Below are 20,171 nucleotides of genomic sequence, written 5' to 3'. Positions count from 1 at the left end.
TGAGCTGAGACAACATGGATTTATGAAAAGGAAATTACATTTGATTTAATCCGCAGGAGTTCTTTAACAAGGTAACTAGCAGAAAGGAGAAAGGCGAGCTGATCAATGTAGTCCTTTTGGATTACTGGAAGGCACTTAATAGGGTCTCAGACAGGAAATTGATCAAGAAGATTAATCTACATGAAATTGAGGATAATATACTAACAGGCACTTTTGTTTAAAATTATCTGAGTCAGAAAGCAAAGAATGGAAGCAAAGGGATCCTTCGCATATTGTCTAATTTAACTACCGGGATACTACAGGGATCAGTACCTTGGCCCCAGCTCTTCACAATATATTTCAACCATTTGGCCGAGCACATTGCCAAGTTTGCCAAAGACAAAATTAGGTGGAAACTTGGATACAGAAGAAGATGCAAAGAGTTTTCAAAGGGGATATTCACAAGATCTGTGTACGTGGAATAACTTCTCTTGTTGTGAGATTATCCACATTGATGCCATCAACAAATAAAAGTTGAGTGTTAGCCCAGAGACAACACAATCTTCAAAGGGATCTAGATGTGCTTGTATACTATTACTGTAGGCCAATATGTAAATAATAATTAATATCATACAAGTAAAATAGCTATCAATTAATGATCTGGATGACAGAATTGATGGCTTTGTGGCCAAGCTTGGGCATCCTAGGTTAACTTGCAGGTTGAGATGGTAACAAGGAAGGCAAATGCAATGTTAGCATTCATTTTAAGAGGACTAGAATGTAAAAGCACTGATGCAATGCTGATAAGGCATTGGTCTGACTGTATTTGGAGTACCGTAAGCAGTTTGGACCCCATATCTAAGAAAGCAAGTGCTGGCTTTGGAAAGGGTCTAGAGGAAGTACAGGTTTCCCCTGCCATCCGAAGGTAGAGCATTCCTATGAAACGGTTCGTCCAAAATGTCGTAAAGTGAAGCAGCAATTACCATTTATTTATATGGGAAAATTTTGTGAGCGTTCGCAGACCCAAAAATGACCTGCCAAATCACGCCAAGTAACACACAAAACCTAAAATAACAGTAACATATAGTAAAAGCAGGAATGATACGATAAATACACAGCCTATATAAAGTAGAAATACTTCTCCACAATCATTACTGAACTGTTCTCCGTAGCAAAAATCTCATGCAAGCACCGTTGGCAAAAACACGGCGCAAGTGCTCTCCAGTAACCTTTAAGCTATGAAGCTGCCAAATCATACCAAATAACACGTAAAAATACACAGCCGATATAAAGTAGAAATAATGTATGTACAGTGTAGTATCACTTACCGGAATCGGGAAGACAGCGCCGAGCACACAGATGATGGTGTGTTAGACTGAGTCGTCACAGGTTGGATGGTGCAGTGGCCCCCACCCTCCAGGCCACTGACTGATACATTGCCGCGAAGCATGCAGGGGTGCAGCGGTAGCCAGGAGGCACACAGCACATCTTTAAGAAAAAAGCTGAAACAAACATGCTAATTAATTAGGTGCCACCTGGCACATAATTGTTGGCCCAGATCAGAGACGATTTTCAATTGTGTCGTCTCTGATCTGGGCCGACAATTACGTGTCGGGCGGCACCTAATTAATTAGCATGTTTATTTCAGCATTTTTCTTACAGATGTGCTGTGTGCCTCCCGGCTACCGTTGCATTCTCCGCGAATCGGTATCTGTCCATGGCCTGGGGGTTGGGGTGCTGGGACACAGGGATGTCATCTTGTCATCTGTTTCCATTAGAGCAGGCAGCTCATCTTCTCCTATGACTGCCCGCCTCGATGTCGAAGGTCGAGGTTTGTCGTCTGCTGTGGCTGACGTGGAAGGCTTGCTTGACTGATGAGCCTCGCTCATTTTTCTATCACACAGTTCTTTGTAAGGACTCAAACCATCCTGCAAATATCCCCTAAACCGACGTACCCTTTCAAAATTAAAGTCGTACTTTATCATTACTCATTCGGTTTTGATTGTTATGCTTTTTTCTTCCAATTACATCAGCTCTTCATCTGTCAGTTCTTGGTCATGGGATGCCAAAACCTCTTCAACATCATGTTCGTCAGCTTCCACAAGCCAAACTCACTTTGTTCTTACTTAGTTCACCACAATCGAAACGCTTAATTATGTCTAGTTTTACGCTGAGTGTAACACCCTTACGAGCTCTTTCAGGCTTCTCCGATACCACAGAACTCATCTTGCAAATGGCTGCTCACAGGCACGTGTTAAAGCAATGCCGTTCTGAATCCAGGGGAGAGCGGCTGCTCGGGGCACGCGCTGCCTTTTATTGCGCGCTGATTTTTTATCACACGCTGAATTTTTTCGTAACAGTGAAAACACCTTCTGAAAGCAAAAACATGAGGAATTCTGCAGATGCTGGAAATTCAAGCAATACACATCAAAGTTGCTGGTGAACACAGCAGGCCAGGCAGCATCTCTAGGAAGAGGTACAGTCAACGTTTCAGGCCGAGACCCTTCATCAGGACTCTGCAGATGCTGGAAATTCAAGCAATCTGACGAAGGGTCTAGGCCTGAAACGTCGACTGTACCTCTTCCTAGAGATGCTGCCTGGCCTGCTGCGTTCACCAGCAACTCTGGAAGCGAAAACAGGGTACTAATGTAGGTCTTTCGTAACAGTGAGGTTTCGTAAAGCGAACGTTCGAAAAGCGGGGGGCACCTGTACACGAGAAGAATCTCAGGGAGGCCAGGGTTACTGACGGCTCTGGGCCTGTACTCAACGGAGTTTAGATAGATGAGGTGGGGGTGGGGGGGAGTGATATCATTCAAACCAACCAAATATTGAAAAGCCAGGATAGAGTGGATGGGGAGATGTTTCCAGTAGTGGGGAAGTCCAGGACTAGAGGACGCTGTTCTTAAAATAAATGATATCCCTTTAGAACAGATAGGAGGAGGACTTTTTTTTTATTAAAGCCAGAGGGTGGTGAATCCATGGAATTCATTGCCACAGAGAAGTGTGTAGGCCAAGTCATTTGGGTATATTTAAAGCAGAGGTTGGTAGTTTCTTGATTAGTAAGTGTATGTGAGTCATGAGAGAAAACAGGAGAATGGGGTTGAGAGGGAAATAAATCAGATATTATCAAATGGTGGAGCAGACTCAATGGACTGAATGGTCAAATGCTCCTATACAATATCTTTTGAGACTAAAATGGGTAGTGTTTCAAGTTGATGACCTATTATCAGATCTGTCCAGTTCACTGGAAGCATATAGTTTCATTTCAATCACAATTTTAAGCTGGTTAGCATCCCAGAAAACAAAAAAATAATAAGATCATGAGACCATAAGACATAGAAGCAGGATTAGGCCATTCTGCCGGTTCAGAATTACCATGGTAGATCATTTTCCCTCTCAACCCCATTCTCCTGCCTTTTCAACTTAATCCTTTACACCCTTAATAATCAAGAACCTTTCAACCTTCATTTTAATTATACCCCATGATATGACCCCTATAACTGCCTGTGGCAATGAATTCTACAGATTCACCACCTTCAGGCTAAAAAATTCCTCCTCATCTCCATTCCAAAGGAGCACCTTTCTATTCTGAGTCTATGCCTCTGGTCCAAAACTCTCCGACTGGAAACATCCTCTCGACGTCTGCTTTACTTAGGCTTTTCAATATTCAGTAGGTTTCACTGGGATTATCCCCTCATTCTTCAAAACTGCAGTCAGTACAGGTCCACAGCCAAACATTCCTCATGTTAACCCTTTCACTTTCTGGGATCATTTGTGTGAATCTCCTTTGGATGCTCTCCAATGCCAGCACATCCTTTCTTAGATAAGGAGCCCAAAACTGCTCACAATACCTTAAGTGCGGTCTGACAAACATATTATAAAACTTCAGCATTACATCCTTGTTTTTATATTCCAGTCCTCTTGAGGTGAATGCTAGCATTACATTTTCTTTCCTTACTACTGACTCAACCAGCAAGTTATTCTTTGGGAATCCTGGACTAGGTCTCCAAAGTCCCTTTGCACCCCCAATTTCTGAATTCGCTCCCCATTTAGAAAACAGATTATGCCTTTATTCTTTCTAGCAAAGTGCATGACCATACACTTCGCTACACTGTATTCCATCCTCCACTTCTTTGTCCATTCTCCCAATCTGTCCAAGTCCTCCTGCAGACTCCATGCTTCCTAGATACTGCCAGCTCCTCCACCTATTCTTCGAACATCGGCAAATTTGGCCACAAAACCAATAAGTCCATCATTCAGATCATTAACATGAAAAGTGCCAAACCCAACACCACTGCGGAACACCACTAGTCACCAGCAGCCAACCAGAAAAGGCCTCCTTTATTCTCACTCTTTGCACTTGCCAGTCAGCCAATCTTCTGTCCATGGGCTCTTAACTTGTTTAGCAGTTTCTTGTGTGACACCTTGTCAAAGGCTTTCTGAAAATCCAAGTAAACAACATTCACTGAGTCTACTTGGCCATGCTGCCTGTTGTTATATTCAAACAGATTTGTTAGACATGATTTCCCGTTCAGGAAACCATGCAGATTTTGGCCTACTTTATCCTCCAAGTACCCTGAAACCTCATCTTTAATAATGGAATCTAACATTTTGCCAACCACTAAAGTCAGACTAAACAGCTTATAATTTCCTCTGTTTTGCTTGCCTCCCTCCCTTCTTAAAGAGTGGAGTGACATTTGCCATTTCCACTCCTCCAGATCCATTCCAGAATCTAGTAACTCTACTAATGCTTCAACATCTCTTTAGCTACCTCTTTTGGAACACTAAGATGTAGTCCATATGGACTATTTTCAGACCTTTCAGCTCCAAGCACCTTTTCCTTGGTAATAATGACTACACTCATTTCTGACTACACACTTGAACTTCTGGCTTATTGCTAGTGCCTTCCATTGTGAAGACTAATGCAAAATACTTAATTATCTGTCATTCTTTTGTCTCCCCCCTCCCGCCCATTACAACCTCTCGAGTAACATTGGTCAGATTTCCACTCTTGCCTCTCTTTTATCTATCTGAAAAACTTTTGGTATCCTCTTTTCTAGTATTGGCTAGCTCACCTTCATATCTCCTCTCCTTATTGCTTTTTTTTTTAAAAAGTTCCTTTCTGTTAAAGTTCAGTTTCCTTAAAAACTTCCCAATCCTCCAGTTTCCCACTATTTTTTGTTGTCTTAAATATACTCTGGCTCTGTATTTTTATATACATATATCTCAGAGTTGATTTCCTGCATCATTAATATGATTCAGCAGCCTACACTTACAATAGAAAAGGAATTCATTCTAAGAAAGCTTTACTGGTGATCAGCAGAGACACTGGGCTGAAGGGCCTGTTCTTGGCACATATGACTACGATTATTAATTTGCATCATTCCCAGAAAATGTTTTTTTAAATTATGCTTTAGAACAATAACCTTTCATTGCAATCATTTTTGGTTGTGGGTTGTCGATCAGTTACATGATAAACAAGCAATCGCTGCAAGCATGAAGCTTTATGCTGACCTTCATTGTGTGCTAGTGGTGAACCACGTCAGGCACGTTGCTTAGTTACAGTTGATTCATTGAGTGCCAGAACAGCTGAAGAAAGTTAATCAGCCCTCACTCTTGACCAACAATAATAAAAGGTGAGAGGCACCATCTTGCACAGGTTGTGAAATTTCAGAGATTGTTATTCTGAGCAGTCAGAACAATCATGACAAAAGCAGATTTTAGATTGTGGATGTGCAACATATGTCAGTTTCCTAGCCTGTCAGGAAGTCCCTCCAGAAAATAATCTGTGCCTTTCTTCTGAAGATGAAGCAGAGATGTAGGATAGAGTCCATTAACAGGTACCACTGTCACACCACATGGAGTACAGAGTGGAAAGGTTAAGTTAGGTATTGTACCATTGAAATCATGTATTCTCCTTATGGAAGTTGGAGCATAATGCCGATGGTGCATTAACACAGCACTTCCTAAAATAAAATATTACTGAAAGCAATTTTAGTTTTGTGAAAACATCTGGTGGAAGTGTAATCTCATTCCCTTTTTCTACCAGTTAAAATGTCACATCAAACTTCCAGGGGAAAGTACTCTTGTGGTTGAAGTCACCCTTCCCACAAAGGAAGACTGTTGAGGAACTAATGGAGGCAGAGATTCTCATCATACCTTAGCAAGTGTTTCAATTGCGAATAACTTGATGGCTGCAGAGAAGTCCTGCTCAATCGGATTACTATCGATGGGTGCGTGCTAGTGGACTACAGGGCCTGCTTCTGTCATATATGACTATAGTTGTGGATGTTTGAGATCAATCATCTCAGTCCCTGGATGTCACTGCAAGTCTTCTATAAGGTAGTCTATTAGATTTAATCATTTTCATCTCCTTCATTAAAGATCTTCCTTCCATCCTAAGGCCAACAGTGTCCAATCATCAGCATCATACCCAACATTCAATTCCATTCACAAATCCTTAGCAAATAAAAACATCTATGTCTACACGTATCAAAAGTTAAACAATATTCAGAGAGGCACTGAAGATACTGGAATCTGGAGCAACAAACCATCTGCTGGAGGAACTCTATGGCTCAGGCAACAGCAGTGGAAGAAAAGAAATTTGTAATGATTTGGATCAAAATCCTGCATCAGGACTGAGAGTGGAGAGGCAAGATGGCCAGGAGAATGGAGGTGGTAAGACAGGAGTCCAAGGTGACTGGTGGACTGAGAAGTGGTATAAGATGGCAAGCAGGTTGCTCCAGAAAGGGGAGTGGGGTGGAGTTGGGAGACAGTGGCAGGTGGATGATAGACGGAAACAAAAGGAGAGAAAAAACAGAGCAAGGGACAAGAAAGAGAGCGTGAAGGTTAGAGATGACCAGAGGGAGGAAAGGTGAAACGCTAGAGCTAGACTCTGAGAAGTACTGGAGGTGATAATGGGAACCATTAGAGAAGAGTGAATTACAGATAGAAGATAGCAGAGGGAGTGTGGTGCAATGGGTGAACTGTGTGTTTAGTGGGTGGAAAGAATGAGGAGAAAGAGGATTTAAAGATGATTTTTGAAGGGCTAGGGTTTGAAGGAAAGGGAACAAAAATGGTAAGACTGGAGATGGATTGTAAGGAGAGTGGGTGGGGAGGAGTGAGAACTTGGTGATGCAGAAGGGGAATGAAGCTACCAGAGGAGAGCTTTACTTAAAACTGAAAAACCACTTTCCTGCCTTTGGCCTCTACACTACCTAGGCGAAATATGAGGTGGTGTTCCTCTAGCTTGCATTGGGCAAACAGTGACAGTGGAGAAGGTTGAGGACCTGGCTGCTCATAGTACCACCTACCTGTCACACACACAGATCATCCTGTCACCACATGGGTTTCCATTTCATAGTCCAGTTCCCCCCCCCCCCACCCCCATATCCTAAAGGCATGAAGATTGGAAAGTCAATTAGCCACAAATTGCCCCCACGTGTTAGAATCTGGGAGATGTGAGTGAGAGTATGGGAAGAATAAAATGGAATTTGTGTAAGTGTGCCTTGGAGGACAGAAGGGCCAGGTTCCATGCTACGTAACTTGAAGACTTCTCTTTGTCCCTCTTACCTCTCTTACAGTGCTGCTCCATTCCTCCTAATGCTCATGCTTTTGTTTTTCAAGTGAGCCAGTAATCTTCCCTGTCCTGCTTTCTTTACCCCTTTTATTTGTCACCTGCTTTACTGGGAAGCAATATCCCTGAAGCATGGTTAATACAAAAGCTTGCCCAAACTGCTTAGACTTTTAATGGATATCCACAATGATGTCCCACTTGTGTTAAAATAACCACAGTGCCAGCAGCAAAGTGAGAAAAATTCAAAGTTGATGACCAGGCAAGTCACAAATGCAAATCCCTCCCACATGCCTTAATCAACCATCCTTCCCAGATGATCCTCATGGCCTGTTCTATATTGGGAATTATTCCATCTCCTATTGGATCATGGCTCTCGGAGCTTCTACCATCGTCCAATACAATCACAACTGATCCGAAATGAATAGCCTTTGCCCCATATTCCTTTACTTAACAAAAATCCAACAAAGCATTACAAGCTAGAGCAGGAATGAGATCTGGAATAGAAGCCAATTAGGAGACCACAATGTTTACATGCCTGTCGTAAAATGTTAAACTAAAATTTGGAGCCAGTGTATACTATAAGTTTCCCAAGAATTATACTCGCATATGCAAATATAAAAATCACTCATTTATTTACAAGATTATATTGTATAAAAGTTCAGAATTAGTTTATCTCTGTATTACTGCACCTGCTTCTTTACTTCTTGTTGGGTAGTTCAGCGGTCCCCAACCACCAGGCCGCGGAGCAGTACCGGGCTGCAAAGCATGTATGTGCTACCAGGCCGCGAGGAAACAATATGATTTGGCGATATGAGTCAGCTGCACTTTTCCTCATTCCCTGTCACGCCCACTGTTGAGCTTGAACGCACGCGAGGTCATTACCCGTGCGTCATCCATGTCAGCACAGGAAGGAGATCAACTCCTCGAGCTTGCAAACGACGGCAGGCTGAAAAGTATGTTTGACATAACATCTCTGCCGGCATTCTGGATCAAAGTCAAGGCTAAATATCCTGAGATAGCCATGAAAGTACTGAAAACATTGCTTCCATTTCCAACATATCTCTGCAACGAATGCAACGAAAACTAAATTGCGGAATAGACTGGACATAAGGAACCCCCTTTGAGTATCGCTGTCTCCCATCACCCCTTGATGGGACCGTCTTGTTGCAGGGAAACAAGCCCAGGGCTCCCACTGATTCAGCGATATTGGTGTGTTGCAATGATTTTATATGTTCATACAGGGAAAATATGTGCTGTGTGTTTAATATCCAAACGTTACTTAAAATGTTATGATGCTATTGACTTATAAGTGACTTATATAACCATATAACAATTACAGCACGGAAACAGGCCATCTCTGCCCTTCTAGTCCGTGCCGAACGCTACTCTCACCTAGTCCCACCGACCTGCACTCAGCCCATAACCCTCCATTCTTTTCCTGTCCATATACCTATCCAATTTTTCTTTAAATGATAATATCGAACCTGCCTCTACCCCTTCTACTGGAAGTTCGTTCAACACTTTACTTCAAGCTCCCGTCTGCCTCAATAATTGACTTATCACTATATTCATGCGAGGAAAATATGCGCTGCGTGTTTAATATTAAATTCGTTAGATGAACACTTTTAGAAATGAAATTGAGTGTATTAGCCACTTATCACCTATATACCGGTTGTGATTAACTCCACTACCACTCCCCCCCGAACAGAATCGCCAAGAACGATTTGTAGGAAAAAAAATCGGCACATACACGCATGTGCAAGTCACGCATGCGCACTGGTGCCCGCACAAGGTTTCATGGTCATCGTAGTCTTTCTCGGGGTAAACACAATGTATTTGACTGCTACCCTTGTCCGTTGGCAGCCCTATCCTACCCTCACCCCCACCCCAGGTCGGCCGGTCCGCAAGAATATTGTCAATAATAAACCGGTCCGCAGTGCAAAAAAGGTTGGGGACCCCTGGTGTAGTTCACTGATCATATGGAGACAGTCCATGAACCACATTGCGAAAGTAGTGCCAAAACAAGCCAGACAGGTCACTTCCTGAAGTCTTATCAGGCTGTCATCTGGAACAATTTGTTTCCCTGGTACTGATCCCTTCAGAATGATCTACTGTCGTGATTGACAACTCAATGATTTATAAAAAATGGAAAAAAAGAGCTACCTAAAATATGTAACTTTTCCTGAGCCTGAAGCTCCAGCATTTCAATGGTGCCACAGGCAGTGATTACCTGCAACAAACTAATTTAACCTGCCGTACTGCCTACAGTTCCTTCAGTAAAAACACGAATATTCTTCCAGTGAGAAGAGTTGACGAACAGAGAGATGTGGGGGTACGCTGTCCCTGAAAATGGTGACATGGGTGGGCAGGTTTGCAAAGGTAGCATATAGCATGCTTGCCTTTATTGGATAGAGTACAAGAGTGGGGATGTGATAACACAGATGTAGACCACATATAGGGTGTAGTGTGCACTTACGTCACCGTGCTGCATAAAGAATCTGATGAAAGTAGAAAAGATGCAGAAGAGATTCATATGGAATGGGGGGCTTGAGTGATAAGGAAAGACTGGATAGGTTTGGAAGAACAGCCTAGTCTGGAAGCATCTGTTGGGGGGTGGAGTGGTGATAGGAATTGTCAGAGTTTGGGATTGCAATGTAAGAGAGCTTAAAACTAGAGAGCATAGGTTTAAGGTGAGAGGGTATCAGAGAGACAGGCTTTTCCAGAGTATGGTGGGTACATGGAATAATCTGCCAGAGGAAGTGGCAGAGGCAGGTACAATTACAATGTTCAAAAGACTATTGGACAGGTACAGGGATAAGAAAGGTTTGACGGATATGAGCCAAATATAGGGAAAGAGGATCAACTTAGCCATTTTGCTCAGCATGGACAAGTTGGATTGCAGGGCTTTCCATGCTGTATGCTCTATGACCCAATGGATCGTTTCAGAACAGTTTGGCAAACTTATCTAACTATCCCCTACACTAGTTATTCTCATTCATCCTAAGTTACAGCTTCTGGATTCTGAATGGGAAAGGAACAAGTACTTAACTCCTTTCTCTATCACCACCACTACCCACATCTATCCTACAAATTATCAACCCCATGGTTCCTCTCAATGAGATTAGAAGTATATTTAACCACTAAAGTGATTACCATGATATGTTTTGTAATTTAAGTGTAGGACTGATGTGCCTGTTTCTGTGCTGTAGTGCTGTGTGACTCTATGAACATAACAGTATTGGTGTAAACAGAGATTTTGGGATCCATGTCCAAAGCTCCTTTTAAGTGTCTACACATGTTGATAGAGTGGTAAAGAAGGCGTATGGCAAGTTTGTCTTTATTAGTTGAGGAATTGAGTTCAGGAGTTATAAAACTCTGTTCCCACCGTATCTGGTGTATTACATTGGATTCTGGACACTCCATTATAGGAAGGATGATTGGGCTTTGGACAGTGTGCCAAAGAGGTGCCAAATCCAAACCAGGATGCTGCTTGGATTAAAGGGTATATGCTATAACGAGAGATCGAACAGACGAGTAGTTTTCTCTGGAATGATGAGGCTGAAGGGAGAACTGCTCTGTCAGAAGTTTATAAGATTGTCAGAGGTATTGATAGAATAGATAGCCAGCACCTTTTACCCAACATCAAAATAACTAATTCCGGAGGGCTAACCTGGGAGAATTTGTGCAGATAAGCAAAGAGTTTCAGACAAAAGTACTTGATACACTAGACTTAACATACGAGGGAACATGCAAACTATTATTTGTTTTAGTGAGCACTAGAGAGCCAACAGACATTTCATGTCCATTCAACTCTCCCTCTGTTATTCAGTTCCAGGGAAGTCAATGATGTGCTAACTAAAGCTCATTGAATAAGGGTAAGCTTGTGTTGGCACATAACTTGCAGAGAATAAAAAATAACTTCGTGAATAGGAACTCTATAGACTTCAAATTTTCTTTACATTTTTTCATAAGATAGATTTGGCCCATCAACTCCATGCTAGCTCTAGAGTGATTCAGTTAATTCCATTCACCTCCTTACTTCTCTCTCATATGCTCATCTCCATCACAATTCACTTGCTATCCACCTGTCAACACACAGTGGCCCACTGATTTAGCAACCAGCACATCCTTGGGACGTGGGAGCAAACAGATGTAGCTCCCAAGGTGAATCCACATAGATACAGACAGACTGTGCAAATCCCACATATAGCTCCAGACATCAGGATTAAACTGTGTTGGAGCACCATCTGCTGCCACACAGTTTGGTCCACCTGCTTTAATGAAGTGACGGGGCATGAGGCAAATATGTACACAAAAAAAAATGGTAAGGAGGAACAGAGGGACCTTGCACTGCATTTCAATAAAGTCTTAGATATAGAAGTACAGGTTCATAAGGCAAATAGAAAACTTCCCTTTATTAGCCCAGGCATAAAGATCTGAGCTGATAGATTATGTTCAAAATACAAAGCAAATTTATTATCAAAGTGTATCTATGTATGTATGTGTATGTATATGTACGTATGTATATGTGTGTGTGTATATGTGTGTGTGTGTGTGTGTGTGTGTGTGTGTGTGTGTGTGTGTGTGTGTGTGTGTGTGTGTCTGTCTATATATCATATACAACCCTGAGCTTTGTTTTTTTGCAGGTACACTCGATAAATCCAATAACCATAATCGAATCAATGAAAGACCTTGCCAACAGGGTGGACAGCCAGTGACAGGGCATACAACCCTGTTCAAGTTATGCAGAGTGCTAATTACCATGTACAGGAAAGATGAGAACACACTGGAGGCTGAGGTAAGATTTAATTGAGATGTTGAAAATTATGAGGGACTTAAATGAAGTAAACATTCAGGACCTATTTTCTTCACTGAAGGGTCAAAATCAGGGTACGTAGATTTAAAAAATAATAGGTACAAGGTCAGAGACAAGATGAGGAATATCTTTTTCATGCAGAATGTCATAGGATTCTGGAAGTGTGGTTACAGCAGAAACATTTGCTACATCTAAAAGAAATATTGTATGTGTATGTGAAGGGCAGGGACCTATAGGGCAAAAGAAATCTCTTAAGAAATTTAAGCCAGAAAAACCATACTTCAGTCATTTTATGATCATTTAGTTTTGTCTGTCCTGCCTTCAGTAACAGACCTGACAAGGAAACCACATCAACCTGCTTCATGAGCCAGTAAATCACCACTGTTTCTAAAAGGTGAAAGTCTGTGCTCAGCTGATGCTTCTGTCATTAATTACTTTTACTGTGCGCTCCCAGAGTTGAGAGAAAATCTGAAGTACACTTACCAGTGTTAACTGGCATCAAGGCTGGAATACAACAGACATCAACTCTAAAAATATAAATCTGTCACAATACCATTGAAATAGCTAAGAAACCATGGGTTAGTGCAAACACAAAACCACAGATAGCAAAATGACAGCACTTTCTAATCCTCCTCATGCAATTATTGAAAGAGGACGCTAGAAAGGATGATGGTAGAACAGCAATGGCTCGAGTTTCTGGGAGCAATTCCAAAGTTGACGTATAGAAATATCCCAAAGATGAAGTAGTATTGTGAAGGCAGTACGATGCAACCATGGCTGACAAGGGAAGTCAAAGACAGCATAAAAGCAAAAAAAAAAGAGGGCATTCAATACAGCAAAAAATAGTCAGAAGTTAAAGGATTGGGAAGCTTTGAAAAAACCAACAAAAAACAACTGAAAAAAAGGCAACACACAAAACGCTGGAGGAACTCAACAGGTCGGGCAGCACCTGTGGAAACGAACAGTCAACGTTTCGGGCCGAGACCCTTCGTCAGGACTGAACAGGGAAGGGGCAGAGGCCCTATAGAGAAGGTGGGGGGGGAGGGTGGGAAGGAGAAGGCTGGTAGGTTCCAGGTGAAAAACCAGTAAGGGGAAAGATAAAGGGGTGGGGGAGGGGAAGCAGGGAGGTGATAGGCAGGAAAGGTGAAGAAAGAATAGGGGAAAACACAATGGGTAGTAGAAGGAGGCAGAACCATGAGGGAGGTGATAGGCAGCTGAAGGAGGGGGCAGAGTGAAACTGGGATAGGGGAAAGGAGGGGGAGGGAATTAACGGAAGTTGGAGCATTAAATGTTCATTCCAAGGGGCTGGAGACTACCTAGACGGTATATGAGGTGCTGCTCCTCCAACCTGAGTTTAGCCTCATCATGGCAGTAGAGGAGGCCATGTATGGACATATCTGAATGGGAGTGGGAAGCAGAGTTGAAGTGGGTGCCTACTGAGAGATCCTGTCTGTTGTGGCGGATGGAGTGGAGGTGCTCGACGAAGCGGTCCCCCAATCTGTGTCGGGTTTCACCGATGTAGAGGAGGCCACACCGGGAGCACCGGGTGCAATAGATGACCCCAACAGACTCACAAGTGAAGTGTTGCCTCACCTGGAAGGACTGCTTGGGGCCCTGAATGGTGGCATGAGAGGAGGTGTAGGGACAGGTGTAGCACTTGCGCTTACAGGGATAAGTGCCAGGTGGGAGATCCGTGGGGAGGGACGTGTGGACCAGGGAGTCGCGGAGGGACTGATCCCTGTGGAAAGTGAAGAGGGGTACAAAGGGAAAGATGTGCTTAGTGGTGGGGTCCTGTTGAAGGTGGCGGAAGTTGCGGAGGATAATGTGCTGGATCCAGAGGCTGGTGGGGTGGTAGGTGAGGACAAGGGGAACTCTGTCCCTGTTGTGGTGACGGAGGATGGGGTGAGGGCCGAAGTGCAGGAAATGGAGGAGATGCGGGTGAGGGCATCATTGATGACGGCAGAAGGGAAACCACGACCCTTAAAGAAAGAGGACATTTGAGATGTCCTGGAACGGAAAGCCTCATCCTGGGAGCAGATGCGGCAGAGATGGAGGAACTGGGAATAGGGAATAGCATTTTTGCATGTGGAAGGGTGGGAAGAGGTATAGTCGAGGTTGTTATGAGAGTCAGTGGGCTTATAGAAGATGTCAGTGGACAGACCGTCTCCAGAGATGGAAACTGAGAGATCAAGAAAGGGGAGAGAAGTGTCCGAGATGGACCAAATGAGTTTGAGGGCTGGGTGGAAGTTAGAAGCAAAGTCGATGAAATTGATGAGCTTAGCATGGGTGCTGGAAGCAGCACAAATGTAGTCGTCAATGTAGCAAAGGAAAAGTTGGGGACCAGTACCAGTATAGGTTTGGAGCATAGACTGTTCCACATAACCAACGAAGAGGCAGGCATAGCTCGGGCCCATGCGAGTGCCCATAGCTACACCCTTGGTCTGAAGAAAGTGGGAAGAGCCAAAAGAGAAGTCATTAAGTGTGAGTACCTGTTCCTCCAACCAGAGGAGGGTGGTGGTGGTGGGGAACTGGTGAGGTCTATTGTCCAGAAAGTAGCGGAGGGTTTTAAGGCCTTCTTCATGGGGAATAGAAGTGTAAAAGGATTGGACATCCATAGTGAAAATGAAGCGGTCGGGACCAGGGAACTGGAAGTTATTGAAGAGGTGGAAGGCATGGGATGTATCCCGGATGTAGGTGGGGAGGGACTGAACTGTGGGTGAAAAAATGGAGTCCAGGTAGGCAGATACAAGTTGGGTGGGGCAGGAGCAGGCAGAAACTATGGGTCTACTGAGACAGTCAGGCTTGTGGACCTTGGGGAGGAGATAAAACCGAGCAGTGCAGGGTGTGGGAATTATGAGTTTTGTGGCTGAGGATGAGCTCCTTCTACTACCCATTGTGCTTTCCCCTATTCCTTCTTCACCTTTCCTACCTATCCCCTCCCTGTTTCCCCTCTCCCACCCCTTAATCTTTCCCCTTACTGCTTTTTCATCTGGCACCTACCAGCCTTCTCCTTCCCACCCTCCCCCCACCTTCTTTATAGGGCCCCTGCCCCCTCCTTCTTCAGTCCTGATGAAGGGTCTCGGCCCGAATCATTGACTGTTCGTTTCCACGGATGCTGCCCAACCTGCTGAGTTCCTCCAGCGTTTTGTGCGTGTTGCTTTGACCCCAGCATCTGCAGAATATTTTGTGTAACTGAAAAAAGGCATAAGGAGAGAAGAGGTGAAATATGTAGGTAAGCTGCCCAATAATGTAATTTAGAATATCAAAGGTTTTTTTCAGATATATAAAGAGTAAAATAGAGGTGTAAGTAGACATTGGACCACTGGAAAATGACACTGCAGAGAAGTAATGGGGGACAAAGAAATAAGTATCAACTTAATAAGTATTTTGAATCAGCCTCCGCTGTGAAAGACACTAGCATAATGCGAGAAATTTGAGGCTTGATGATCTTTCAAGAATCATTAGCCAATGTCATTCCTCTCTTTAAGGAGGAAAGCAGAAGAAATTATACGCTAGTTAACCTTACTCTCTGGTAGTTGGGATGATATTGGAATGTATGATTAAGGATGAGTTTTCAGAGTACTTGGAGGCACAAGACAGTATAGGCCAAAGTGAGTATGGTTTCCTGAAGGGAAAACCTTGGCTGACAAACATGTTGGAGTTCTTTGAGGAAATAACAAGCAGGATAGACAAAGAAGAGTCAGTGGATATTGTTTACTTGGATTTTCAGAAGGCCTTTGACAAAGTGCCACACATGAGGCTGCTTAGCAAGATAAGCGCCTATGGCATTATAGGAAAGACTCTTAACATGGATAGAAGATTGGCTACTGACAGGAGGCAGAGTAGGAATAAAGGAGACCTTTTTAGGTTGGCTGCCGGTGACTAGAGTTGTTCTGCATGGGTCAATACTGGGACTGCTTCTTCTTATGTTATATGTCAATGATTTGGTTGACAGAATTGATGGCTTTGTGGCCAAGTTTACGACCGATATGAAGATAGATGGGAAGGCAGCATCTGCACAATCTCTCATCTCTTATAATGCCAGACATTACAGTTTTTAAATGGGATATCGACTATATCTCTATCTGCTCACTTAGGTCGACATGAAAATTGTTAAAAACAATTCCCTGGTTTCGCAGACACTGCTTCTCACTCAACCAAAATCTCACAGGTTATGGTTACGGACTCCGCAACCCCCCGGGTCGTAGGGGCACTGTATAGATGGACACCTCACCAGTCGCCTCCGATTACCTGGATATAATATTATTAAATATTTACAGCCCACCTTACTCACATTAATTTGTGCATTAAAATGTTACATCTATGTACAGCAAAGTACCTCAATAGATACAAATAACTTGAATTGTCTTCATGTTGGGTCATGACATGAACTTACTGGAGGGTCAGTAAGACCAAATACGTCTCGAACATCTCGGACCGGCTGCTTGCTCCTTCTCCTCGTGGTCTGAGTGTAGGTGTCCAGTCGGCGCTGGACAGCTGCGGCCTGAGCCCGGGTCAAGGTGGACAGCAGAGCCATCCCATCCTCTCCAGCAGCACCCGAGACAAGAGTGGATAATCCCACCTCCTGAAGCCACTCTGCTTCCATTTCCCCTTCTGAAACACAAGGCATGTAAATTAACTGGAAAATTCAACACTGAATAAGGGAGGCATTAAACAACTGAAAAAAATAAAGTCTTCAGAATGCTTCAACTTGTGTGTCATGGCATTGCTGCACATCCTGTATTACCACAATGCAGCAGCCTATGGCCCAGATAACCACTTCCAGCATTTGTGGTGGACACAAGGCTCTTCCCAACCCTCTACATCTCACCCTCTCAATATACTAACTATTTAGAAGAGAGAATGCAGGATATCCTTTTGGGAAAGATGGGGTCCTCCATCAGAATATTGTGCACGATACATCTTGCCACACAAAATTAGTGTTATTAAAGGATTTTCTACCTTTCTTAATATTGTAATTTGGATTTTCCTTGGAAGAAATGCAGAGCAACTTTATCAGAGCGATACTTAGAGTCCAAGGACTATTGACCAAGAGAATTCATATTAGCTAGGTCTGTGACAGCTTAATTTGAGAGGCTAAAGAATAATTCAATTTCTTCAAGGTACAGAAAAGTAGAAGTGCTTTCCATTGGTTGAAGAGCTCCTATCTAATAACTGGAACCATGCCTTCAATGTGCACGATGTGATGAACACCAACATGATGGGATTAACAGGATTCTTCTGAGAGTTGGCATGAGCTCAATGGGATGAATGGCTTTCTTTTGTATCCTAGTGAGTCGGCAAAATGTTTCACTAAGTCAATATTTAACTTTCCTCCTGAGCCACACAAGCCAACATTGGGACAGATCTTCCGGTAATGGGGCAACCAGAACAGCATATAATACTCCAAGTACAGTCTGACTAATGTTTTACGTAGCTGCAGGATGACCTCCTTACTCCCACACTCAACATTCCTACCAATGAAGGCAGGCATTTCATACATCTCCTTTACCACCTTATCCACTTGTGTCGCCACTTTCAGCGAACTATGAAACTGGACCAAAGATCTTTCTGTACCTTAGAGCTATTAAAGAGCCCATCATTAACTGTATACTTTTTCCTGTCATTTGACCTTCTGAAGTGCAACACCTCTCACTTTCCCAGATTAAAGTCCACCTGCCATTTCTCTGTCCAAATCTATGAATTCTTTGATCATTCTTTTCTTCATCCACAAGTGCAAAAATCTTGGTGTCATTCAAAAATTTGTTAGTATGCCCACCTACGTCTTCATCTAAATCACTGATCATATGACACAAACAACAGAAGCCCATTCACAATCTTTGCACAACATCCCTGGTCACAGCAACACACACAAAAGGCTGGAGGATCTCAGAAAGTCACGCAACATCTATGGAGGGAAATAGTTGGTTTTTCAGGCCAAAGCCCTTCATTGGTCCTGATTGTCTTGGCCCGAAGCACTGACTGTTTATCCCCTTCCATAGATGCTGGCTAATCTGCTGAGTTCCTCCAGCTTTTGTACATGTTGCTAAGGATTTCCAGCATCTGCAGAATCTCAAGTCTTCACCCAGGTTACAGACCTCCAGTCAGAATAACAGCCTTCTGCGCCTACTTTCTATCTTCAACGGGAAAGCCAGCTCCAAATCCAAACTTGCAATTTACCCTGGAGCCATGTACATCTTTATCTTTTGAATCAACCTAACGTGAGGGACCTGTCAAATGTCTTTCTCAAGTCCACCTGGATAACACCCATTGCCTTACCCTCATCAAGCTCAATCAAGTTTGTAACACAAGACCTGTCCCACCACAAAGCCATACTGATTCTCCCTAAATAGACTATACCTTTCCAAATGTATATAAATACCCGCCTGTTGCTAATGAGGACACCATGATCCTTGTCAAAGCCCCAGCATTCTCCTCATTTGCTTCCTTCAATATTCTGGGATATCTACCTTAATATTTTCCAGAAGACCCAGCACTAACTGCCCCTTAATCTCAAATTATACCAACAGGCCCGCTCTGCTTTCACTATCCTCCAAGTCCTTCTGCTCTGAAAATACCAAAACAGAGTACTCATTTAATACCTCAGACAATTTTCTCTGATTCCAAACACAATCCAGCTTCTCCATTACATCCAAAGAAAGTAACAGCAACATAGGCAGTATGGTTAAAAATAATTAACTTGGCTGTCCCAAATAGTGATGCACTAGCGTAAGAATCTCAAAGTACAGTGTAGAACCACAGTTTAAATATATAATAGCCACAAGTGCTTACTACTCCTGAATATAGTTCTTCCTTTCTGTACATTGCAGAATTAAATATTGAAGATGCATGGCAGGAATATGACACTGGCAATAAATGGCTCAGGATTTGATCTTAGTATTTATTGATTCAGAGCAGCTTTCTACTTGTCAAAGTGTAGAACATATTTTCCACTTTCATTTGTGAGTACATAAGGTTGTGTAAGTGGTGTGAAAAACATCTTTACTTTATGAATCATTGGGTCTTTCTTTTACTGATGCATTAAACCATATATCTACTGGTGATCACCATGACACTCAGCTCTAGAACTCACCTTCAGATGGCTTGACTTCCACTAGTGTCTGTTCCTCTTGTCCATTCTGTCTGCTCTCCTTAATACTTCTCACTTCGCTCCAGAAGTCCTCCATTGAGGAGCTCTCCACAGATTCCTGAGATATGGAACGGCCAAATACCTGTGGACACTGTAGCTCACGTGAAGCAGATGAACTCATCCTTCTGAAGCGTAGCTTCCTGCAGGGAGAATAAAGGGGCCCTTTAACTGAAGGCTCATCTTCATTCACTACAGGCTACAGCACTGCAGAGAAAGTCACACAGCTGGTGCCTGCCCACAAAAACAAAATCCTGACTGTCCAGTGCACTTCTAAACTTGTGAATTAGCAAGTACAAGACACCGTTAATTTCTCATGAAGATATTTCTTATGGCTCAGTTTTATTTCCAAAGATTCTCAAACATTACGTACTCAATCTCTTCTGGAGGATTACAAAGGGTTCTTTACTCTCTTCAACAAGACAGAAGTTCAGCCTAATTCAGCATAACCCTTCAACAAGCTCAAAGCAACACTGGAAAAACCCTAGAGGGAGGCTATCTAACCCTTTCCAAATCAGTGAAGTACACAGCATGAAGGAAACTAAAATCTACTCAAATTAGCACAGGTAATTTGAAAAGCTGAGCATATTGACCTTTACTTTATGAATCATTGGGTCTTTCTTTTACTGACGCGTTAAACCAGATATCTACTG

The 20,171-nt window shown here is 43.0% G+C and overlaps 1 protein-coding gene across 8 annotated transcripts in view; it reads right to left on the bottom strand.

Moving 5' to 3' along the window:
* The window catches only part of arhgap28 (Rho GTPase activating protein 28), a 232,433-nt gene that overhangs the window by 56,259 nt on the left and 156,003 nt on the right, over positions 1 to 20,171 (bottom strand). For all 8 annotated transcript variants that reach the window (XM_063058816.1, XM_063058851.1, XM_063058805.1 and 5 more), the window contains 2 exons: positions 19,465 to 19,661; positions 16,768 to 16,985 (listed from right to left, as the gene is read on the bottom strand). In XM_063058816.1, the coding sequence (XP_062914886.1) occupies positions 16,768 to 16,985; positions 19,465 to 19,661 (415 nt within the window). The remainder of the gene's footprint in view (positions 1 to 16,767; positions 16,986 to 19,464; positions 19,662 to 20,171) is intronic.

This window comes from Mobula hypostoma, chromosome 1, assembly GCF_963921235.1.
Source record: "Mobula hypostoma chromosome 1, sMobHyp1.1, whole genome shotgun sequence".
In the NCBI taxonomy this organism is placed as follows: domain Eukaryota; kingdom Metazoa; phylum Chordata; class Chondrichthyes; order Myliobatiformes; family Myliobatidae; genus Mobula; species Mobula hypostoma.
The sequence above is the reverse complement of the archived record's forward strand: the minus strand, read 5'-3'. Positions and strand labels throughout refer to the sequence as shown.